Here is a 25,376-nt window from a genome sequence, read left to right on the forward strand (position 1 = left end):
AAGATATCCGTGTGTTGAAGCTATTCTTATTGAATTAAACGAGGATAGCGAGGGGGAGGTCCTCATATTTATAGCTCACTTAAACAGATAAGGTAACGTACACATTACGAGAATATATGTCTTAAATCTCTTTAACTTAGGATGGTCCAAGTGTAGTATGTTTTGTCTTTCTTCATAACTCATAATTTGTTTGCCATAGGATGAATGAAGTAGGCTATGTTTCATCATCTCTTGTGGACAAAGTGTGCCTTACTAGGGCATTTGGATTAGCAAATAAAGAAACAATTATAAAGCTTACAAGAGCAAGGAACAAGGCATGGATGGAGAAACATCCCTTGATGTAGAAAAAAAAAAGGTTGCCCATCTTGATACAATTGTGAGGTTTCAAAACTATCCCAAATAGTAATGCTGCTTTTTGGGGACTAGTTAGAGAGTGGGGGCTTTCTATTATGGTTATTCAAGAGCACAACAATTTTGGCCTTAAATTGGTTAGGAGGGATAGGTATAAGGATTGGGTTATGATGTATGGTGGGGTCGCCCGGGGGGGGGGGGGGGGGGCCTACAGCGGGGTGATGACCATTCTTAAAAAAATCTAAAATCTTGTATCGTTGCAAATCACACTAATGGTAGGATCCTTGTTGTTGAGATCCAGATTGGGGGTGAAAGGCTATGGGTGGTGAATGTGTATGGGGCTCACAACTATAAAGTAAGGTGTGGAATCTAGGAGTGGAACTCCAACCTGGATATTCAAGGCCCTTGCATCCTAATGGGGGAGTTCAACATGGTTGAAAGGAAATCAGATAAGTGTGGAGGGACACTATATTGATGGGTCATGAAAAAAGGAAATGGGAAGAGTTAAGGGGAAAAATGGGGCTTGCTAATAGAGGAGCAAGAGGGACTGGGGATATGACCCTAGCCACACTTATTTCAGTTTGCAATACTTTAGCTCTTCCTCCAGAATTGACTCAGTTTTCTTTAGACAAAAAGCTGTATGGATTCCTCACACCCTGAAGGTTGGAATTGACCCTTGCAAGTTTCCTTATCTGACCACATGCCCTTAAAGTGGGAATGGTATGTGAAAGACTGGGAGGAGGAGAAACTCAATCATTTTCCTTACTACAAGGAAATTGAGGGTTAACAATATGTTGCTCAAGGATGATTTGTTTACTGCCTACACTGAAGAGGCCTGGTAGATTAAGAGGGAGAGAGAACAAGGAGGGATCATGGAGATCCTTTGCCAATGATATGCAGGGCGTTATCAGAAGGGTGGGGAAACTGAGAGCCAATGAGAGAAGATAGGAAAGGAGAAGATGGAGTGAACAACTGGAGGCTCTTCAAAGGAAAAGGCAGGTTGGGAAATTGACTGAGGAAGAGGTTAGCCTTTATACCAGATGCCAAGCATGTCTAAAAAATGAAGATGACAATCTTGCCAATGAGACACTTGGAGGACAAAGATGAAGAACCTGTAGTAACAAGAAAAAAACTGATAGATACCTATTCAAACTAGTAGAAGTTAAATGGAATAGGGGGTTGGTGGGACGTATCGGGGATGAAAATGGGCTGAACTTGGGGGAGATTGACCAGGTTGTTCAAAAAAAAGGTTCCAAGCTGAGGACAATCTTTTAGGACTGATCAACCAAAGGGTGGTTACAAACAAGGCTAGATGGCTGGAGAGAGAGGTGGAACTTGATGAATACTGGCTGGCCCTGCTAAAGTTAAGGAAAGAGAAGTCCCCTAGTTGGGATGGGCTATCTTTGGAATTCTTCATTGCTTTATGCAGAGAGGCCTTTAATAATGGTTCCAAGCTGAGGACAATCTTTTAGGACTGATCAACCAAAGGGTGGTTACAAACAAGGCTAGATGGCTGGAGAGAGAGGTGGAACTTGATGAATACTGGCTGGCCCTGCTTATATTAAGGAAAGAGAAGTCCCCTGGTTGGGATGGGCTATCTTTGGAATTCTTCATTGCTTTATGTAGAGAGGCCTTTAATAATGGTATTCTAGATAAAGATATGAAGGAGAGAATGGTGAAACTTATCCCCAAGCAGGTTACATGTAACAGGTTTAAGCACTAGAGACCCATCACTTTGTTAACTGTTATTTATAAAATTCTGGCCAAAGTCATTGCTTTGAGGATTGCTCCTGTTCTTTAAGAGATTGTATCTAGGAAACAATATGGTTCATTAAGGGTAGATCTATATATATGCTATGTTAGGGAGGGATATGGCTCAGAAGACTCATCAAAAATGCATTCTACTTTAGCTTGATTTGGATAAAGCATATGATAGGATCCATTGGTCTTTTGTGGGAAGGGTAATGGAAAGACTATTCTTTGGATTTAAGATGGCTTCTTGTATTTATACACTCACCTTGGGTGGTCACTCTAAATTGCTTTTAAATGGAATATTGGTGGGAGGATTTGAGGTTAGGAGGTATGTGAGACAGGGATGCCCTCTTGCCTCCTTGTTGTTTGCTATTGCCTCTCATCCCCTCATTTGTGGCCCTTGAGGATGCCTGTGGAAAAGGGAGGGTGACTAGACTAAAGCTGCGAAGTGGTGAGCAATTGGTAATTCAATGTTTTGTTGATCACTAAAAGCTATTCCTAAGAGCAGAGAATGACAATCTGAGGCAAGCCTTATCCATTATACATGAATTTGCTGAAGCCTCTAGGTCTAGATGCAACCTACATAAGTCCAAGATCATTTGAGTATGGTCGAAGACAATGACTTTGACCTGGAAAGATGGGGGTATGAGGTAATTAGGAGGGGTCAAATAATTGGACACCTCGGAATTCCCTTTGGGGTGGAGGTGATAAACAAACAATTGATTGATTGGGCCCTAGAGAGATTTATCCAGAAGTTGAAGAAATGGGAGGGGGTTAGGGTCCCCTTTCATGACAGGGTGATTATTTGTAATGTTGTTTTAAATGCCTACATCATGTTCCTATGCCCAATGCTAAAATTTGGTAAAAGTCATTGGAAGAAAACTATGAGGCCTGTAAGGGACTTTCTATGGAGAAATAGGAGGAGTAGTAGGAGAGTGGCAGCTTGTTGGCTTGCTTGGGACAAGCTAAGTATGCCAAACAGTGAAGGAGGCATTAGTATCCTACATCTACCCACTTATGCTATAGCCAGAGTAGCTCTATACCTTCCCAAGTGTCTACATCAAGAGGAGACATGGGCTAAATTAATAAGGGAATTAGTGGAAGACTGTCATGTCCTTATAAAAGGTAGATGGCTTGGGCTAAACTAGAAAGACAAGCTAATATCCTATGCTCCTTTGAAAAATTACAAGTTCTTCATTTTGCAAGTTTCTATGTGGTAGATGGAAGGAAGTGCTGGGGTTGGTATTTTGGGATGGTTGCCCTAGAGCTACATGCATTTCTTTGTTTAGCTTGGGGCTATGGTGAACTCATAAGTTTAACACCCCTCTGGCACTCCTAGACATCAACTTATCTAGAAAGCTGAACAATTGGGGTATGAGAAGATTGGCTGATTGTTGGGACTCGTCACTGGTGGGTGGAAAGGGCTGGACCAGATGGAAGGAAAGTTCAGATTACTACCAAGGGAGATGTAGTTGGTAGGACACGTGTTGCTAGAAATGCAACACGTTAAGCTGGACAAAGGGGCAACTAAGGTTTTATATCTTGAACTAAGAAAGAGTGAGGTGAATGTAGAGTACTGCAATAGAATCTGGAAGGTATGATGGAATGCTAGTATTTGGAGGAAGAGGTGGAAAACTATGTGGGAAGCAAACATTCTAGTGAAAGCTCAAGTATTCTTGTGGAGGGTGTGCATGTGGGCCCTGCCTATAAGGCTTAAGCTATTACAAATAAACTTCACTTCTGGTTGGTGTCCCTAGGTACAGAACTGCTCTGGAGGATCGGAGGCATGCCTTCTAGGAATCTCTAGCTATTAGAGGGGTATGGGGTAGCTAATGTATAAATGTATTCATACGTGTTAGCATGTTATGTTAATAGATTGAATGATGCAGTTGTGGTACAGTTAATTCGGGCTGGGATTAGATGATCTGCTCTACAGATTGGCAGACTCTTGTACATACTAGGCCATCCTAACTGTTGGCATCATGCAGGGATATTTAGGGTGTGATGTGAAAGTAAAGCAACCTAAGTTTGGGCCAAAGACAAGAAGGTGGTACTTGAAAGAGAAGCAGCCTATCTACACTTTTGTGGCTTTTATTATTAAGAACCCCCTGGGAACCAAACCAGTTGCGAAGATCTGGTCAAGTGGAGAGGTCTTGGAGAAGCAATCTCCCAAGGGCTGCAATTCTGAAGCTATGATGGTTGCTTGTATGCATCTGGGGTATCACATCTCATGGGGACAGTCTTCTTTTGTTGGGAAGATGAAAGGTGGGACCTCATATGCAAATTACTCAATAGTGAATTGGAAGATTTCTGGGGACAGTCTTCTTTTGTTGGGAAGATGAAAGGTGGGACCTCATATGCAAATTACTCAATAGTGAATTGGAAGATTTCTGTATGGTTGAGGGGTTTGCTGGCCTCAAAATCTGATGTATCTAAAAGAAGGGATGTAGGAGAACTTTTTGTAAAGGGTTGTCTTTGTTAATATTAATATATATAACTCTTGTTCCCAAAAAAAGAGAAATCATTATGTGTGCAAAGGACAAGTGATCTTTACTTCTAGTATGTTTGGTGTAACCTTGGGTAAAAAGCTTATATGTGTGCAAATATAACATTGATTCTGGCTCATATTATGTTGTAATGCTAATAGCTTTATTCATCCATCTCTTTTTCTCTGTCTCATAATAAAATATTGTATATTGATTATAATAATATATCAGTGTGTATATCATTGATTAATGTATTAGTATATTATATTAGTAGTCATATATTAAATATTTAGTATAATATAGGATAAATATAATTCATCAAAATATATTATAATATTCTAAATATTATGGTGACATAATAATAATATGGAACTTATATTTTTAATTATAAATATGAATATTATATGTATATACCATTGAAAAGTTAATATATATTAAGATTTTAATATACTATAATTAATGTTAATATAACTATTCAAATAGTAAGTGCAATGTGATACTAATTTGACTAATAATTTAATCATATATATATATATATATCTCTCTAAAATTATTAACATTAATATTCGTATTAATTTGAATCCTCTTTAGTATATAATAATAAATTATATTATGATTATGATGATTATTATTATTATTCTATTCTATGAAGCATCCCTATGTTGGCTCCCAATGCTCCTGTCATCCTTGCCTTGTTCCTTCAGCATGCACCCTATCCCTCACTCTCCTTGCGTTCAGGAGAGCCCACCCTCCGCAGCTTCTTATGTCCTCGTTGAGAGAGTCGACCCGTATTTGTTCTTTGTATCCAGCGTGAGACTCTGAGAGAGAGAGAGAGAGAGAGAGAGAGAGAGAAACCGCTGTCTGCCTCGGCTGTCATGCGAGGAACTCTAAGGCGGGCGTCTTGTTTACTGAAGTTTTGTCGCCCACAGGTAAAACATATAACTGAGTCTCTTCATACTACCAGCATGTCTTCAAATTATGATTGTGTGTAATTTGTCAAAGGATCGTCTACAAGCAAGCCGTATGCAATGCCCAAGGGAGGCCTTTGCTTTTTCTACCCCTTTCATCTGCCGCAGAAGAGCTTTGAACGGTACTAGCTGACCTCCTTCATGAACATTATGCCGTACATTTTCAATCTTTCATAATCGCTAGAAAGTTGAAATAAATATCATTACCCAATAGTAATATATATATGTGTGTGTGTGTGTGTGTGTGTGTAGCATTATTGATGCTTCTCAAACATTGAGATATATCATATGACTTACTGGTGGTGGGTTTTCTTTTTCTTTTTTGATAATCAAGTAAACTCATTTTTGAAATAAGAAAAGGAAAATTAAAGGAGAAACACAACTTTGAACTTCATGGCAAGGCTCTTGCAGGGTCCCAAAGCCTTTTCTTTTTTGATAATCAAGTAAACCTGTTTTTGAAAAATTAAGGAGAATTACAACTTTGAACTTCATGACACTGCTCTTGCAGGGTTCTCCTTGGAAAGCCCTGGGATGCAATTTGATGGAGAGGGTAGCTTGCAGCCCCATGAAATGGGGAGAGAGGTTTTCCTATCAACGAAAAATAATGCTGAGGTTTTTGATGATTTGGGGCCCGAGAGACAAGACATGGATACGGAGTGGAGTAGCGAAGAGACAAGTGCATGTGAACATACAGAGACGAGTGAGGAGGCAGTGGAGATGGCAGACATTGAGCTTTCAGAAGCGTCCATTGCCACGCTGCCTGAAGTGAAGAAGAAAAGAGGTGCCAAAAAGGTCTCAGGTGGCAATGCACCATGGATTGATACTAAGGTTGAAATGCTGCCACGAGTGATGATTCTGGGAAGACCCAATGTTGGAAAGTCAGCTTTGTTTAACAGGTGCTTACTTCTCAATTTTTTCATTGACGTCGATGGTATGTGCAATTAGAGACATTTCAGGATATCTACACCATCCTTGATTTTTTTTTCTTAGCATATGGGTAAAAGCCCGCTTGAGGAAAAGGATCTGTACAAAAGGAGGGAAGTACTCCCTTTATCGCTGGCTGCTTTTGGAGGGAGACTACAGCGGTGGTGGAGGGAGGAAGAGCCACAATGGGGGCTATAATATCAAGTGTTGGTGCACTTACACTACCCTTCTACATCCCACACGCTTTACATAAGTAGGGCTCACAATGACCTACAATCTCACCTAATGTACTATGTACAGTAAAGCAAGTACTCTGCAGGAGAGAAAGGGGTGGTGGGGGCTGCCGGTCTGAGTTGAACTGATAGAATGGTTCGAGAAAGATCTGGAAATTAGGTACCTAGTTTAAGTCACCAAATTATCTGAACTGTTTGTTTTGGAATGACATGAAGCTCAGTTTATCCATATAGGTGTCCCTGATAAACAAGGCTATGAGTTTGAAGCAACTGCCCAAAATGGGTAACATTTGGTAGCACACCAAACTAAACAAGTGCGAATGCGATCAATACAAATAATGCAAATGAATGCAACCAATGCAAACTAATTTAAAATTTCCTACTTTTTGGAGGTCTAGAAATAGAACCCTTTGTCTCCCCATTCTTTATATCTTCTACAATTCTTTTGGAGAGGAGATCAGTCTTGTAGAGCAATAGATTCAGCATGTCGTCAGAGGTTCTGGCAGAAACAATTCGGTAATACAACTCAAAGATGGATTAAAAACGATGGAAAATGGTAATACCGCATTCATGCAGTGTGCCTTGCAGAGTCCCAATTGCGAGCTGTAACTACACTAGCTAGGATGGGCACTGTCTCGTGAACAATAAGTGCATCAACACTTGAAATGTAATAGCCACAATGCACCAAACAACTGAAAGATACATCACTGCACAAGATAATATGCAAGAGACAAGCATTGCACAGTACACCATCACCGGGGCCACAAATGCACCCCCCCCCCTTCCCAACCCCAGGTCCCCCCTTTGAGACCAATGCCAACCAGATTATTGGAGTATTATTTAATCTGGACAAAGTTCCAAGGGCTTGCCAAACAGAAAATCCAAGGGGAGTGAACGCGAAACTGTTGTTCAAAGACCATGCACAAACAAGCGTTCTTGTACTAGAGCTTGGCTCACACCCTTGTAGAGACCGTGGCTCAAGACTTCCTGGTGCAGACTTGTTTGCGGTTTCCAATAGCAGGTACTCAAACATGTACACATGTCGGTTCACAACCAATACATCTGGTGTGTCAGGTACTACTGGAAGTACAGTAGGTACAGTAGGGTTTCAGCAGGTACAGTAGGGTTTCCAGCAGGTGTACTTGCAGGTACAGCAGGGTCCCAGCAGGTACTGCAGGTACAGTAGGGTTTCCAGCAATTGTCCTAGCAGGTACAGTAGGGTTTCAGCAGGTACTACAGGTACAAGAGGGTTCCCAGCAGGTACTGCAGGTATAGTAGAGTTTCAGCAGGTACTGTAGGGTTTCAGCAGGTACAGTAGGGTTTCCAGCCAGCACTTTAGGTACAGTAGGGTTTCCAGCAAGTGTACTTGTAGGGACAGCAGGGTTTCAGCAGGTGTACTTGCAGGTACAATAGGGTTTCAGCAGGTGTGGATTTTGCAGAGCGCACCCCAAGAGTGATGCCCTCCTTTCCAATGTGAGAGAGGGTAGCAATTGTGGGAGAGGTTGGTGGAAGAGGCAGCAAGGGGGTCCATTCACCTTGTGCCATGTGGCATAGCCCACCAACTTTAATGGTGGCACCTCCTTTTAGTGCCCACACACTAATGTGTGTTTACATGGTCAAAATTGTGCCAGAGGTTGGGCTGCCCATACATGGGTCCCTTGGGCTGGGCCAATGGCTAGTGACCGGTGCCCAACTTTAATGAGTGGGAACAACTAAGGTTATAGAACCTTTATAATAATAAACAAAGGTTTAGATTAATACTGACCACCTATTCACATGCCACAAACCATGTCAAAATACAGGAGTCAGGACGCTCGCATGGTTTACGGGTTGGCGTCCCCTGCCCGTGAACTGGAGGACGCACACGCGTGAACTAGACATGTCACAGCAGGCAGTCCATAGTTATGAGAAACATGGAAACAGAGACGGGAACGGGAACGGAAACGAAAATTTTGAGGATGGGGGAAACGGAAACGCCATGTCATCCTAGGTTATCCTAAGAGGGGGGTATGGGAAAAGTCCCTAAGTTGAGAGGCCACATGTATAATACTATAATGTAAAACATGTGCTAAAGAAGTAAAATCTAGAGTCTGTAGTGTACAGACTATGATTTGAAGCTTCACAATTTAAAACTTCAAAGCTGCATGAGAAATCAAAGCATTTAGAACTTGCCATAATCACAAAATAAGCTAAATCCATCACTCAATCATCAATGAGTCAAGACCAAGTCATTACAAAAAAGTGTAAAATCAGATTTCTTTTCTTCATTTGTCCTTTGGGGTAAGGGTTGAAATTTTCTCTTCTTGGATTGCTCCTTCTCTCGTGGTTCAGTGTTTTTGGTCTCTTTTAACTCCTTTGATGCTTTCTTGGAGAAGAGACGTTGATCCTTGAATCCTAACATCTGACCAGTAAGCATGGCATATCCAATCTGAGCATTTTCTATCATCTGAGTCATATTAATGACCTTTGTTTTGATGCAATAATCAGAAGCTCCTTGGGTAACCCACAACAATATGTCTCTACTTGCTTAACTAGTGACACGGGCCTAAAAGATGTGACCGGTAGCAGAGCGTCCCAAAATTTCTTGTTATATTCTTCCAAATTGCTACCATCTCTGGAATCTAATCGATGCCAAGCTGTCATAACATCCACCTCAAAAGTTGGTGTCAACCATAAGGAAGAGAAGATTTGCTTGAACTCCACCCAAGTGCTAGGTGCTATTCCCGGATGAAGAAGTGTCGACCACCATTGAAGAGCATTACCCTTTAGGAAAGAAGCTGCCTTTCGTACCTTAGATGCCTCTGTGAAGTTTCCACTAGAAAATGTTGCATCAAACTGTTGAATGAAGGTGAGAGCTTTCAAACGATCCTTTGCACCACTAAAAGTATCAAACTTTACTACAGCACCACCCTCTTTATAATCTTTTGGCTTCTCGGCCTGAACAAGATTATCATAGGGATGTGGTTTGAGAAAAGAATTGCCCACAGCATTAGATCCCATGCCCATCATACCACCTCCCATACCAGGCATACCAAAAGCACTTCCACCACCACCACCATAAGTTCCATACATATCTCCAGGCATACCTCCATACATACCTACATGCATACCTGGTTGCATACCATAGCTCCCAGTCATGCCCATGTTGGATACACCTGTCATAGAATGAAAGACAGAGCCTCCGCCAAAGTAACCAGGATGAGAAGTATTAAAAGGGTTTCCATGGATAGGTGGGGGAAAAGAAGAAGAATAATCGGGGTATGGCTGAAAACTTGGGTGGATGGGAGCTAAATGTTGAGGCTTAGCTTTCTTCTCAGACCCCTGTTTCCGTGGTTTAGAATCAGCTTTGAAGTTTTGTGGAAAAAAAAGTTAATCTTTATGCTTAATTAGAATGCTTTTTATGTATATCTCTCTCTCTCTCTCTCCCAAAAGAATAGTCATTCCATCGCGAGTTCCATTAATCCCTCCATCAAGCTTTGCATCTTTGCTTCACAGGTGGCATCATCATCTTCAGCTTTTGGCATATCGGAAGGTATTTCTTGCTCTCTTTCCTCGTCTTCATCGAAGTAGTTGTCCACTTCCGAAGAGAAATCCTTCATCTCCGCACTAGTTCCACCATAAAATTAAATGTGTCGACCACAGGCTCGCCCCTTGAAAAAGTTGACGATGAAATCCCGACAATGGAACCTTGAAACCAGCCTTAAGAAACTTGACGGGCAGTGAACACACTCAATCACACTTTAATCGCTTTACGAACTGGAATAATAAATTTGGAAGAAGAAGAAAATAAATAAGTGGAGCTAGAGTGCTCTTGCACAAAAGACCAATTGGCCCCAAAGCGTGGCACCCAGCAGGTATTTATTTATAACTCGAGGTTGGCGTAGCCCTTGTACAATTCCCGAGAAGATGCCTCCTTGATCCACGGGGAGGAGATCTCCTTCTAGCTTTCAACCAAATTGTGTTGTGGGATACAAGAGCCTTGGCCCCTTATTTATACAAGTTTGGGGGAAAAGATAGCTTTTCCCCTTAGAAAAAAAAAACTAATACTAGAGCTTTTGATTTTATTAAGCTCCTCTTCGAATAGCTTTCCCTCTCTCTTCTTTTTTTTATTTTTAAAAAAATAAAAAATATTACATGGCACTTAGCGATTTCGAAATCCCACGCTTTTCTCTTTTCGCGTTTGGGCTGCCCGACGCTTTTCACTTGCGTTTGCTTTTGCTTGTGTGCCTGTCCGTCATCGCTTCAACCAGCCGCCATTGCTTCTCTCTTGCGGGTGCGCTAGCCTTGAGCTTCGCGTTCTGCTGCCCGCCTTGCGCTTGGCTTCGCTTCTCTCTCTCATGCGCTTGGCTGCAGTACGGCTGCAGCGCCTGCCACGTCAGCTGCCTATGTGGCAGCGCCTGCAGTGTGCCTATGTTGTCAGCCACTGAGAAGAGCCTGCAACCATGGTAGCCCATCAGCTAGCCGCCACGTGCACTCTGTCAGTATCCGTCTTTCTAACTGTGGCAAAGTAAGCTTCAAACTGATGCAACCATGAATAAAGAGTTGTGGGGTCGAGTTTACCATTATACTTACTGAAGTTCATTTTCTCGGGAAAATGATTCGAGGGTGCCGCTAGTGTCAATCTGGCGTCCAAAAAGCAGCAAGGTAACGCTCATGTTCCACGCGTCGCATGGCTTCGTCTTCACGTTGTTGGATCTCCAATGCACGCATCTGCAACTCAAGCAAAGAGCTCAGCTGCGGTCGTGACCCCACGAGAGAGTCCCTGTGTCTAGGATCTGGAATCTGGGATACGGAAGGAGAGGGAGGAGGATTGTTGGAGAGAGTCCCTGCTGGAGGTTCTCTTGCGTTTGCTCATCTTCATGTTGGTGTCTTGCTACGTTGTGCTCTCAGCAGATTGTCTCATATCTGTTGCGTATTCCAACAGCTTCGCCGTCTCTTTCATGTGAGACCAGCCCTAAAGCAAATGACGTCATGCCCTGATTGGGAGTCGTGGCCTACTCATAGGCAAGCACTTGGGCAGCTTTGCTATGCCACTATAACACAGGATGAGTTTTGGCCTTTTGTAGATCATCTTCTCAAGTTATGTTGGCCAATTGTTAAGGTTTTGAAGCATGTAGATGGCTCTTGTGGAAACCCAATCTCGCCAAGTAACCTCTGCAACCGCACCACCTCGCAAGCAGCACCACAAGCAGCCCGGTACTCTACCTCTGTAGACGATAAGGCAATAGTCGGCTGCCTCTTGTTGCTCCATGAAACAACTCCTGAGCCAAGGGTAAAACGATAGCCTGATGTAAATCTCCTCGTGCCTGGATCTCCTCCCCAATCTGAGTCACTCCAACCATGGAGTTTGACTCCATTCGTCGTTCCCCCTCTAGGATCATAGTAGAGTCCAAGATCCTTCGTACGTTGCAGAAACCGCAAGATCCGCAATCATGCGTCCCCGTGAATCTTCAAAGGCGTTTGCTGAAATGAGCTCAACTTCCCCACCGGGAAGCTGAAGTCCAATCTGGTGTGCAGCAACCAAATCAATGAACAAAACCGCTTCCGAAACAAAGAGGCATCAACCTGCTCACAAGGATCATCAACTGTAACTTTCTTATGCCAAGTCCTGGGAACCTGTAAACCACTGCCTTTGAACCCGGAACCTCGAAGCTTGGAGGCTGTGCAACATCCGCCTCCACCTGCAAGTCACCATCTGCCACTTGCTTGGCTTTCCTACAAGTCCCCTGGGAAAGAGATTCCTCAATTGCAGGAGGCTCTTCGTCCCGATTGATACGAGACATCAGAGCAAATTCACCTGTAACCTCTGACTGACGAACGCAAGAATTGGAATGTTCCTGCCTACTGCTGCCAACATCTGGCCAAGCCATCCACCATCTGGTCTCGGAAAGCCTACTGCAACGTATCCACATTTAAGTGGTCATGACGAAACTGCCACACATCACCCAACTGAGGACCTGTAAGAGAGAGTGCTGAGAGTTTGTAAATCCCATTCTCCATTCCGTATTCCCATACAACTTGGCTCGTCGCTTTGTCATGGAGAGCAACAAAATGCTCCTCAAACTTCACCCGTACACCAATCTTGCAAACCTCATGCATTGACAACAGATGAAAACCAAGAGATGGGACAAAAAGAACCTGGGAGGAATGCTTCCTCCCTCTGCCATCGGGAACAATCTCTTACCTGCCCTCATTGTGAATAGGGATGGTGGACTCGTCACCAATCAGGATGTGACTTGTGTGCTTTCGAAGATCCTGTAATAACTCTCGGGAAGGAGTCGTGTACCTGGAAGCACCACTATCTAGAATCCAATCCCGAGTGTCGCTAGCGGTGAGTCCAACCACCTCCCTACTCGAAGAAGATCAAACGTCGGTGTCCATAATCTCCAAGTGCACAAAAGCTGGAGTCTTCATGGTTATTGCTGAGGAATCATCATCCTTCTCGGTGAGCCGCTTAGGACATTTTCTCCAATAATGGCCTTTCTCGCCACAATTGTTATAGGTCCTCTTTGCCTTCAAGGCGTCACGATCCACATCGGGCTCCTGGTCGGAAGACTTCTCCTATGAAGAGTTCCCTTCTCCCTTACTATGGCGGTGCGACTGCTGGCCAGTCAAGGCCTCAGAACCTCTGCCCTGTGGAGGGTTTGAAAAACGCTCTTGTTGGTCCAAGACCATAGGCACAAGCTCCTCCCATGTGATGGTGCTGAGCGTGCCACTGGTGATCAAAGAGGAGTAAAATGCTGAGTACTGAGAGGTTAGATGAGACAGCGAAGTGATGGCCATGTCCTCTAAAGATATCTCCTTCCCAGCCTGAAGAACCTCTTGTTGAAGAGCCTGCAACTTGTTGATGTGCTCCCGCATCGTCGATGACTTTGCAGGATCCATCACCCGCATTTGAACTTCCAAGGAGATCCTCTTCATGGGTGACACCCTGTTGTATAGAGAAGCCAAATGCTGCCAAATCCCTCTGGCTAGCGTCATATGCTTTATATGGTTGATCACCTCTGGTGTGCAATTTAGGAAGATGAAAGAACGGACGCGGGCATTGACACGATCCCATAATTGTGCCTGAGCCTCCCGTTCCTTCCGTATAGAGGGTAACTCCCTGTCTTCCAACTCCGGCCGTGGAACACCAACAACAATGAAATCAGCCAAGTCATAAGACTCCAAGACGGACTCCATCATTACCTTCCATATGCCGTAGTTGGTCGTGTTCAACTGTCGCTCCATGGGGAATGCGGGGAAAGTCGGGATCTTCAGGTGCTTCTCAGCCATCTCAAGCAAGTCTGCCATCAGGGTGGTTACTTTGGTCTTGTGAAGGGAGGGTGCGTGGGAAAAAAGATGAAGAAGAGGCTGCAACTAATATGCAAGGTGGCTGTCCAACGGTGATGGCCGCCTTCTACCCAATCTCCAAGTCCCGAACAGCCGAAGAGATCTCCAATCAGCACCAAAAAACCAGCAGTCCTGCAAACTCTTCAAATCTCCCGTAAGCTCCAAGGTCTTCAAGAAACAGCCCCACAAGCTCTCCAATTGTCTCCAACCTTCAAGCCACCTGGGGCTCTGATACCATGTCGGAATACGCAGCGGATATGAGACAATCTGCTGAGAGCACAACGTAGCAAGACACCAACATGAAGATGAGCAAACGCAAGAGAACCTCCAGCAGGAAAAACGCTGAAGTGTGTGTGGAAGAGAAAACGTAGATGAGAGATAGTGTGGCTGTCTGAACTCTGCACTATATACATGATCCGGTACACAATACCGAATTCGCTGGAGTGTGGGGGGAAGCCCCTCTATATATTGAAGGAGCTCTGAAGAGCTCAGCTCTAGAGTTAGGGTTTCATGTGGGAGACACATGCACAGAGAAGAAGAGAGAGAGAGAGAGAGAGATATGTGGGGATAAGTCAACTCATGAGTATGAGTGTGTGACTCCCCTATCACACATGTATATTTGCACCAGTACACATAGTGCACTTAGTACATTAAAAGTACTAAGTGTACTATGTACTATAAAACTTATGGGCTAGTACACACTATAAGGGTGGGCATAATGCCTTTACCCCAACAACCTCCCACTTAAAGGCAAAGTGCCCTTAAATGATCGAAAAGAAAAAAATTAGCATGTACATGATAATATACAAGGCCATATCAAGGCTGAAACTGGCCTCATCCAATGCCCATCAAGTGTCTGCAATGAGCAAACCGCTCAGGAGGCAAACTCTTTGTCAACAAATCAGCCGGGTTGTCATCCGTATGAATCTTGACAAGCTGAATTTGCTTGTTCTCTATCACCTCTCTGATGAAGTGATACTTCACATCCACATGCTTCGTCTTTGCATGAAAGACAGGGTTTTTTGCCAACTGGATGGCACTCTGACTGTCACAATGCAACAATATCCCGTGTATAACCCAAATCAACCACTAACCGAGATAGCCATAATGCCTCCTTGCAAGCCTCTGTGGCTGCAATATACTCGGCCTCTGTAGTAGATAAGGCAGTGCACTTCTGCATCCTGGATATCCATGACACAGCACCTCCTGTGAATGTAAACACATAACCGGTAGTAGACTTCCGGTTATCTGGATGACCGGCATAATCCGAATCCGTGTAACCATGCACTAATGCATCCTGTTTGCCAAAGCAAATGCACATATCCTGTGTGCCCTTCAGGTATCTCATGACACCTTTCACTGCTTCCCAAAGCTTCTTGCCAGGTTTGGCCATGTATCTAGAAACCACTCCCACTGCAAATGCAATGTCCGGCCTAGTAGCAACCATGGCATACATGAGACTGCCACAAGCTGAAGCATACGAAATCTTGGCCATATCAGCCCTGTCACTATCCGACTGTGGGCTGTCCATAGCACTGAGTTTCACATATGGAGGCAAAGGAGTACTAGTCTTCTTCCCCCCGTCCATATTGAACCTCTGCAAAACTTTGCCAATATATTCCTTCTGAGACAAATACAACACATGCTGATTTCTGTCCCGAAGTATCCGCATACCCAAAATGTGATTTGCATCACCCAAATCCTTCATATCAAAGGTTTGATGCAGCCTCTTCTTCAAGGCATCCATCTCTTTACGAGATTTCCCGGCAATCAACATATCATCAACATACAAGATGAGGATCAATAGACTGCCATCCAAAGCTTTCTTGGTGTATAAGCAGTGATCTATGTCACTTCTCCTGAAATCCTGGGATTTCATGAATGTATCAAATTTATGATACCATTCCCTTGGTGCCTGTTTGAGCCCATAAAGACTCTTTTTCAGCTTGCATACAAGCTTCTCCTTGCCATTCACTGCATAACCCTCTGGCTGTTGCATATATATCTCCTCATGGAGATCACCGTGAAGAAAAGCAGTCTTCACATCCATCTGAATCAAATCCAGATCATCATGAGCAACCAAAGCTAAGACAGCTCTAAGTGTGGTCATTTTGACCACTGGAGAGAAGATCTCATCAAAGTCCACACCATATTCCTGCTTGAAGCCCTTAGCCACTAACCTGGCTTTGTATCTTGGCTTTGCATTAGGTGCAACTTTGAGCCTGTAAACCCACTTGCATGGCAAAACCTTCTTGCCTGTAGGCAAATGCACCAACTTCCATGTTCCATTTTTGTGCAGAGAATCCATCTCTGGCTTCATAGCATGCTCCCAAAGAGCCTTGTCTGCCCTCTGTAAAGTCTCCTTATAACATGAGGGCTCCCCACAGTCAGTGAGCATCAAGTAGTCAACCCCTGGAACAAACCTGTCAGGGGCTCTGGAGGGTCTTGTGGACCTCCATACCCATTGACCATCATTTGCAGGTTGCTGTCCAGCCTGCATATCACCCATTGGTGGCTCTTGTTCCATGCCATAAGGCTGAAAGATCATGCCCGGTATCTCCTCTAACTGTGGGATATCCATAGGGATATCTTCTGCCATCTCTGGCTGTCCATTTGGACCATTTTCAGCACCATTTAAGGGCTGGTTTTGATGCTGTAATGGCTGATTTACAGCCCTTGGTTGTTGTCCATGATGTCCATCATCATCAAAGATGACTCTGCCAGGCTCCTGTTGCCTTGCAGGCTTCTTATACATGCATGTTTCATCAAAAATGACATCATTGCTGCGTATAATCTTTCTATTCACTGGATCCCAAAGTCTATACCCCATTTCACCTCTGTCACCATATCCTAGGAATATGCATTTGTGAGACTTAGGATCAAGTTTGGTGCGTATTTCCCTGCGTATGTGCACGTACGCAACGCAACCAAACACTCTCAAGTGCTTGTAGGACGGAGGCTTCCCTGTCCATACTTCCTTTGGCACTTTCCCACCAAGCCTCGTGTTAGGTGACCTGTTTATAAGATGAACGGCTGTCATAACAGCTTCAGCCCAAAAACCATGAGGTAATGCAGCATGTGACAACATAGAACGGACCTTCTCCTGAATGGTCCTGTTCATCCTCTCTGCTGTCCCGTTTTGTGGAGGATTATAAGGAGTAGAGAGCTCCCTCTTGATGCCTTTAGCATCACAAAAGTCCTGAAACTGTTTGGACATATACTCTCCACCATTGTCGGAACGCAAAGCCTTCAGTGTTTTGCCAGTTTGATTCTCAACATGAGCAACAAACTTCTGAAACACTAAGAATGTATCACTCTTCAAACGAAGAGGATAAACCCACACCTTGCGTGTGGCATCATTTTCTGTCCAAGAGCTTTCTTATGGGGACTGGAGTTGCCTGCCATATATACAATGCTCACAAAACTGAAAACTTGAGAACTTTAGAGAAGGCAAGTAACCAAAACGAGACAATTGCTCCATTCCTTTGACACTCATGTGTCCCAACCGGCTATGCCACATAGAGATTTCCGGCAGCTCGGTTGCATTTACATTAGCATGGTGACAAACACCAGCATGCATGAAGTAAAGAGTGTCCACCTTAGAGCCTCTGGCAACAACTAGTGAGCCCTTACTAATCTTCCACTTTCCACGACCAAATGTGGTAACAGAATCAGCATCATCAAGCTGTCCAGTAGAAAGCAGGTTCTTCTTGATCTCAGGCACATGCCTGACATCATGGAGCATAAGCTGTGAGCCATCTGAAAACACAAGCCTCACATCACCTCTGCCAAGAATCTTGCATGCATGGTTGTCACCCAAATAAACTACTCCTTCATTGCCAGCAGTATACTTGACAAACAAGTCTCTGCAACCTGTGACATGAAAGGAGGCACCTGAATCAATGATCCATGAGTGCATACCATGACCATCTCCTGCAAGGAGTGAATGGGCATCAAGTGAAGACGTGAATAGGACTTCATCCTCACTGTCACCTGCATGTGACACATTGACTTCTTCAATCTTGACTCCACTCTTGCCCTTTGGCTTTGCATCTTTGGCTTTCCTTTGCCCTTTTCCTTTTGATCATTCTTCCATTTGTAGCATTGCTTTTTGATATGTCCCTTCTTACCACAATAATGGCATTCCAAGTCCTTTTTGGAGCGGGACTTGCTCCTTCCCCGTTCTTGGCTTTTACCCCTTTGCTGGGATCTCCCACGTGCATTCATTGCATTGGACTTTCCAACAGAATTGTTCTTTCTGTTCATCTCCTCTTGAAGGAGAGCACCCTCCACATCTGCACATGACAGCATAGCATTTGAATTGCTAGTGGCTGTCCTGAATGTGTCCCAACTGTCTGGCAAAGTGCATAAGAGAAAGGTGGCTTTGAACTCATCGTCCATTGCCAACTTTTGATTGGTGACCTGGCTGACAACACCATTAAACTCATTTAGATGGGCTGCCATAGACGCCCCTTCCTTCATTTGAAGACCTATGAGTTTCTTCAACCAATACACTTTGCTTGAGGCACTTTGCTGGGCATACAAGTCCTGCAATCTTTGCCACATTCCCCAAGCTGTCTTCTCTTCACGTATGCTGAAAAGTAAAGAGTCTGACACAGACAACATGATGGTAGATCTTGCCAGCTCATCCATATCTTCCCATTCTTCAGCAGTAAGAGAAGCGGGCATTACACCCCTTTCTTTGATGGGCTTGTGCTGCTTCTTCTGGAGCAACACATTATAGCACTGGGTTTGCCAAATGTCATAATTATGTGAGCCTTCAAGCTTCTTGATGTGAAGCAATGAAGAGCTCTCACCTGTGGTTGCCATAGCAATATGCAACCTGTCACAGTCAATGCCTGACTCCCTGCAAGATGTGCAAACATTGCACCAAAAGCACACAAAGTGCTCACAGTTGTTCTCCCAAAGTTTATCTCCCACTGCGGAAGCACAAATGCAACTCTCCTCCCACTGAATGTGATAAAATCACCAAAATCTGGTTGCTGCAGATTTAGGACAGCACCTTAGATGTGCTCTGTTCCCCTTCCAAAGTACTGTACAACAGTACTAAGTGCTCACCAATGATGTACCAAACCTGTACCGGCAAGTACAGCAGCTGAAAAAGAACCTTTTCCTCACTCAAATCAATGTACAGCCATGCCAAAACTTGTACAAAGTTGTACCAAATCTGTACCAGCAAGTATAGCAACAATAAATGCTCTCTTGGCTGTCCAAATGAGTGAAAATCAGACTTTTACAGTCCCCACCACTGCAGACAACAGTCCCGAACAAAAATTGGGCAAAAGCCCCTTGACTGCAAGTGGATTTCTGAGGATTCAAGGCATAAAAGTCTTCCCTGCTGCTTTGCCAAGCTCAACAAGCATAAAATCTTGAAAAGCCCCTTGATTCAAGATCAATTTCTGATCATACATGGTACATTAACGCACATGAAGGCATCCAGAGTCTTCACAGTGCTTCCCCCTGGCCACATATACATCCAATACATAAAAGCCCCTTGATTTACAGGCACATTGAGTGCTTGACAGGCATCAACACATTGCCCAAAGGATCAAATGCCAGCGCCTGCATGCAAATCAACCCAATCGGCACAAAAGCCCTTTGATCTGCACTCCAATTTCCTGCAATTTTGGCCCGAATGTGAGATTGCTCACATCATACAGCATGTATGAATGCCCAATGGCACAATTACATCAAAAGCCCCAAATTTTGACATCCAATTTCCTGCAAATTGATCCTGAATGTGACCAATGTCACCCAATGTTGCCAATTTTGCTCAAAAATTGAGCAATTTGGACCTGTACCTCTGAAATCAGCTGATTTCTGTTGCAATTGCAGGTACAGTATTTGGATCGTGCAGGTGGGCGTCGAATTTGCTGATGCGGCTTCTGTTGTGCAGGTATTGCAAGTTGCAGGTTAAGGCTTCTCCTAGCTGCTACTACAGATGAGATGCATCAGTTCTGCACACGTTACAAGGCGTTTGACCCGGTGCTGCTGCTGGGGCGCAATCGCTTCGCGACACGCAAGTTTGCTTGGTGATGGCACAAGCTCGGAACGATAGCGTATCATCGCCAACGCGAAGCCAATGTTGTTTGTTGACGCCGCCTCCGCCTAGTGGCCAGCGCTGCACGCGACTGGGCCTTCACCTTTGTTACGCCTTGTGGCCAGGCGTCTGACGCGCAACGGCTTGCTGGCCTGTTTGTTGACGCCGCCTCCGCCTTTTCACCAGCAGCTCGAGCGAAGCTCCGCCAGCCGACTGTTTCATCACCGTCGTCGTGGTTTTTCGCCTTGTGGCCAGGCGTCTAACGCCCAACGCCTTGCTGTAACTCGTTCGTGGCGATGATGGTCAACGCCTTGTGCTTTGCTCACGCTGCCTACGACTGGTTCAACAGCTCTGCGATAGGCGACCAGCGACCAGTTCTGCACACGCAGCACACAGGTCCATACAGCATACGTAGGCTCGTTTTGTAGCTCTTCTACAGTCGATTTCCAGCTCTGCACCCTTGAGAACAAAACCCTAAAACCAAGGCTCTGATACCAGTTGAAGGAGCTCTGAAGAGCTCAGCTGTAGAGTTAGGGTTTCATGTGGGAGACACATGCACAGAGAAGAAGAGAGAGAGAGAGAGACATATGTGGGGATAAGTCAACTCATGAGTATGAGTGTGTGACTCCCCTATCACACATGTATATTTGCACTAGTACACATAGTGCACTTAGTACATTAAAAGTACTAAGTGTACTATGTACTATAAAACTTATGGGCTAGTACACACTATAAGGGTGGGCATAATGCCTTTACCCCAACATATATATGGCCGTGGGCTGCTGGTCGGCCAGCCCAAAACAGGCCGACAGCAGCCCTATCTCCTCACAACCAGAAAAAAACACAGTCAACCAGCACTGAGAAGCAGGTCGGGAGGCAGATGTCCAGTCGGCCAGCAGCAGATAGGGGCAAGTCGGGTAGCACTGCAGCCCCATGCCCACACAAAAATAGGGGAAAATACATGGAAAAACAGGGGAAAAATGGAGAAACACCTAATGGGCGGGCGCACCCACAACAGAGGCCCTAGTGTGTAATGTACGGATAGGAGATGACTGCTAACAGAAGCATCATGAAACTGTATGCAAAGTGGGTGTCAGAGTACTTCAATAAGTCTTTCTTTGCAAACTTGCGATATAATGCAAGAGAGTAATGGTGGTGGGTTATGAAAGAAACAACCTCTTTGCCTGTGTCAATGGTGGCCTTTACCCAATGCAACTTTCCAATGTCTTTAAGCAAGTTATTGAGACAATGTGCCAAGCATGGACTCCATGTAATGTGCGGGTACCTCTGCTCCAATAAGGCCCCTGTTGCCTTGTTGGCACTCTCACCATCTGAAACAAATTGAACCACATTTTGTGGACCCACATACTCTACAACCTCACTCCATATCTCACATAGCACAGGAGCGGTTTTTTTGTCTCACCCCAGCTTCTGTAGACTTTATGTAGAGTGGATTCCGTCTACATGCTGCAAGAAAGCCTTCCAATGAATGGTTGCGTATATGACTCCACCCGTCAACCATTAAAGAGACCCCATACGAGCTCCATTTCTCCTTCATAGGTGCAATGGCTTCATTGATGGATGTTATCTCATTCTCAAGCAATCTCTTCCTCAAGGCATCATAAGAGGGTGGAGTGTATAGACCACCAAATGCTGGAATTTCAGCCACCATCTCTCTAAAGAATGGTGAGTGGGCAACATTAAAAGAGATCCCACAAGAGTAGAAAAAGTGTGCTACAGTAGCATCAACCTGTGCCTTTCTTTGTGGATGCCATGCTGTGTGAAGAGTGGACTGCCTAGCCTTTCCTTTGGGAGGGGCATGTGTAGGCATATCAAATGAGCTTCCACCACTCCCAAGTGACGATGAAGTATGAAAAGTAGTGGGTGGATGGCCAGATGTAGCACTTACAGGAGTTCCATGAGAAGATGGATGCTAAGTTGGAGCACTTATTGTATGCTCCTTGCGCCGAGTATTTGGTGGAGAAGGAAGAAGTGAAGCTTCCCGTTCCATTCTTTGTGTATCTGCTGGAGCAATCTTCTCACATTTACCTATGCCAAACCTGGGCATGGCAAGCGAATGGACTTCAACCCGCTTTGGACAGCCACCTCTTTACATACCACAATATTGGCAACGAAATCTTCTTGCCCCACCTCTCTTGGAATCATACTTGTTAACAATATCCACCTGCTGCCACCAATAGTCACTCTGGGTGATGAAGTATGAAAAGTAGTGGGTGGATGGCCAGATGTAGCACTTATAGGAGTTCCATGAGAAGATGAATGCTGAGTTGGAGCACTTATTGTATGCTCCTTACGCCGAGTATTTGGTGGAGGGGGAAGAAGCGAAGCTTCTCGTTCTGTTCTTTGTGCATTTGCCTGAGCAATCTTCTCTCATTTACCTATGCCAAACCCGGGCAAGGCAAGCAAATGGGCTTCAACCCGCTTTGGACAGCCACGTCTTTACAGACCACAATGTTGGCAACGAAATCTTCTTGCCCCACCTCTCTTGGAGTCATACTTGTTAACAATATCCACCTGCTGCCACCAATAGTCACTCTGGGTGAATTCCTTCTCATTCTCTCTCTCTCTCAAGATGTGGCTGCCTAGACGCCATGATAGTGACAAAGAAATGCCTGCAAGAATGGGGATGGAAAAGATGGGCACAATGTGCATTGTGCAGCAAATTGCAATGCAATAGATAAGTGAAAGAAAAGGGGAGGATTTGCAGTGCAGAGGGAGTGGAAGAAAGAAAGGAATGAAAGCTGAAAAACGGGTAGCTTTAGCAAGAGAGAATTGAATGGCAAAGCTTGTACTCTCATTGCTCAGTGCTATACGCAACCAGGTGGCGAATCAGGCCTTTTTTTTCCCTCACACCTGCACCCATTTCAATACGGATTTACCGTACCGGCTGTACCAGCCACTGTACCAGTTGTACCAGCCATTGTACCAATTGTACCAGCCATTGTACCTGTTGTACCGGCTGAATGGAGAGTTGTACTTGCTGTACCAGCGCTATTGCATGAAGACCCGTGGTTTTTGGGAAAGAATTAGTACCCACACGGAGGTATATGGATTATGTTGTTGGCTCGGCATTTCTACAGCCTATGTTCCGGCTCAGTTGCCTTGTGTTGGGCTGTGTTATGGCATTTGTATATGGATAATCCGGCATCTCCCATGGGGAGAGTAAGGCCCTCAAAGCTTGTACATGATATTATTCTCCTTGGGTAATAAAATACTCCAAGGGGGGGGTCGGCCCATTCCGGTCTCTATGCGGTGTCACATGTGCAAGCTCCATTTTCAGCATTTGTGGATGTTTGTCCAGCTTTATGTTTTATGCAAAGTGATGATGGATATGTGTTAAGGCTATGGCCATGGATATGTGTTAAGGCTGTGGTCATGTTTAAATGTTTTAATATGCATTGATGGTATCAACAAGTGTGTCAAAGACCCTAGTCCCCCGGGCACTCACCGCCGCGAGTTACATTGGTATTAGAGCATAGGCTTTCTTGGTATCAGAGGCTTCCTTCTATCAATAAGGAAGAGAAAAGATCTCAAGTGGGGACCACACTTACCATCATTGCTATTAAGCATGGCCAGCCATTTCATAGCTTATGAAGCAAGAGCATGAGCAGTACACAGCTTGTTGATCTAAGGATTTATGAATTCACAAAATTTTATCTTGGAAGTGTGGAGTTGGCTTTATGTGCACACGTTTAGCACTCTTTCCATATGGATATTGTGGATTATATTATCAAGCTTACAGGCAAGCTATATGGAGATATATCTCGGGATATCTTAAGGATATGGTGAGGAGATATTTCTTTTGGCTTCATGACCAACCTGGCAAAGAAAAGCTAAGTATACTTTGAGTTTGCAAAGTTGGTGCTTTGGCTATTTACTATGAAGTGTTTTTGATATTCACTAACCCTTGTATAGCCATGCAAGGAGAAAGGTGGTGTTGTTTGCCTTGAGATGGTTTCAGGGAAACATTGTTTATGGCTCCCTTTATTGGGATGGATTATATCTATGGAGATTTCTTTCTTGGACAAGATTATGGACGAATCTGTCCCAGTTTATAGAGAAGGAATATTTGGATATCTCATGGATATGATGCTTTTATGGATAAAGTCCACCTCTACTCCAAGGTGTGTGGTTAGCACGGAGTATGTGGTAAGAGTTATGGTATACAAGGATTATGGTATACAGGTCTATAGATTCCTGGACTTCTTTTCTAGGGATTTGGATCCATCCTCGGGTTTATGGATTATGTTTATGACTTCCTTTTACTGGGATGGATTATTCTTTATGGCTCCCTTTATTTGGGATGCATTGGACTTATGAAACTCATGGTTCAGATACCCTGTGTAGTGTTCTCTTGTCCTACGTGCTCTCTTGAAGATTGTTTCTACCATGTGGGGGTGGAACAATAGAGAGCAGATGGAAGGGAACATGGGCACTTCAGAGGGTAGTGTCCAGCACAACATGCCGTGTGTAGTGTTCTCTTGTCCTACGTGCTCTCTTGAAGATTGTTTCTACCATATCTGGGTGGAACAAAAGAGAGCAGATGGAAGGGAACATGGGCACTTGAGAGGGTAGTGTGAGTTGGTGGCCGAAATGCCTACAAACTATTGGTGGCCGAAATGCCTATAAACTATGTGTAACAGAAATGCTTATGGAACACCAGGTTATCTATGCCTGCAAGTGATTGTTTTATCTTGTTATTTGAGCCCACCTCTCATCCAAGGTGTGTGGTCAGAGTACTAGCACGGAGTGCAAGTGGAAAGTGGACATGACGCCTGGTTGGCACGGAACTTATATCTATGCCAAGGGTCATGTGGACCGATGCCTTATTGGCAGGAGACTTATTTTGTCTCGCCCATTTACTTGGGACATGGATTATGATATCTGGATTTATGGGATTGTTTTGTCTCGCCGATTTATTTGAGACATGGATTTATTTATCTTTATGCCATATTAGAATCACTATCTCCCCATATAGAGGCCAAGAGGTTCATTGTTCATCTCACCATGCATGTGGATTCATGTTGGGATTGTGAGATGACAATTCAATACACTCCACCATACACGTGGATTCATGTTGCGATTGTGGAGTGAATGTTTCATTGTTTCCACACCATGCTTGTTGATCAGAGTTGGGATTGTATGGGAGAACATGGGAACTGTTGGGATTGGGAGAAAGGATTGCCAGAACTATGGAGAACCAACTTTTCTGTCACCATGGTTTGTGCTCTTGAATGGCACCAGTTTG

The 25,376-nt window shown here is 44.3% G+C and overlaps 1 protein-coding gene across 3 annotated transcripts in view; it reads left to right on the plus strand.

The window, feature by feature from the left end:
• Nucleotides 1–5,207: 5,207 nt before the first annotated feature.
• The window catches only part of LOC147620784 (GTP-binding protein), a 96,412-nt gene continuing 76,243 nt past the window's right edge, over nt 5,208–25,376 (plus strand). Inside the window, exons 1-3 of one of the 3 annotated variants that reach the window (XM_086825052.1) lie at nt 5,208–5,518; nt 5,605–5,679; nt 6,066–6,453. In XM_086825052.1, coding sequence (XP_086681178.1) covers nt 5,613–5,679; nt 6,066–6,453 — 455 coding nt within the window. In that variant the 5' untranslated portion in view covers nt 5,208–5,518; nt 5,605–5,612. Of the gene's footprint in view, nt 5,519–5,591; nt 5,680–6,065; nt 6,454–25,376 lie in introns of all 3 variants that reach the window. The other 2 variants (XM_086825051.1, XM_086825053.1) reach the window with 2 other exon arrangements.

This window comes from Cibotium barometz, chromosome 31 (genome assembly GCF_041138505.1).
Source record: "Cibotium barometz isolate CiBa-2024 chromosome 31, ASM4113850v1, whole genome shotgun sequence".
Lineage (NCBI taxonomy): Eukaryota > Viridiplantae > Streptophyta > Polypodiopsida > Cyatheales > Cibotiaceae > Cibotium > Cibotium barometz.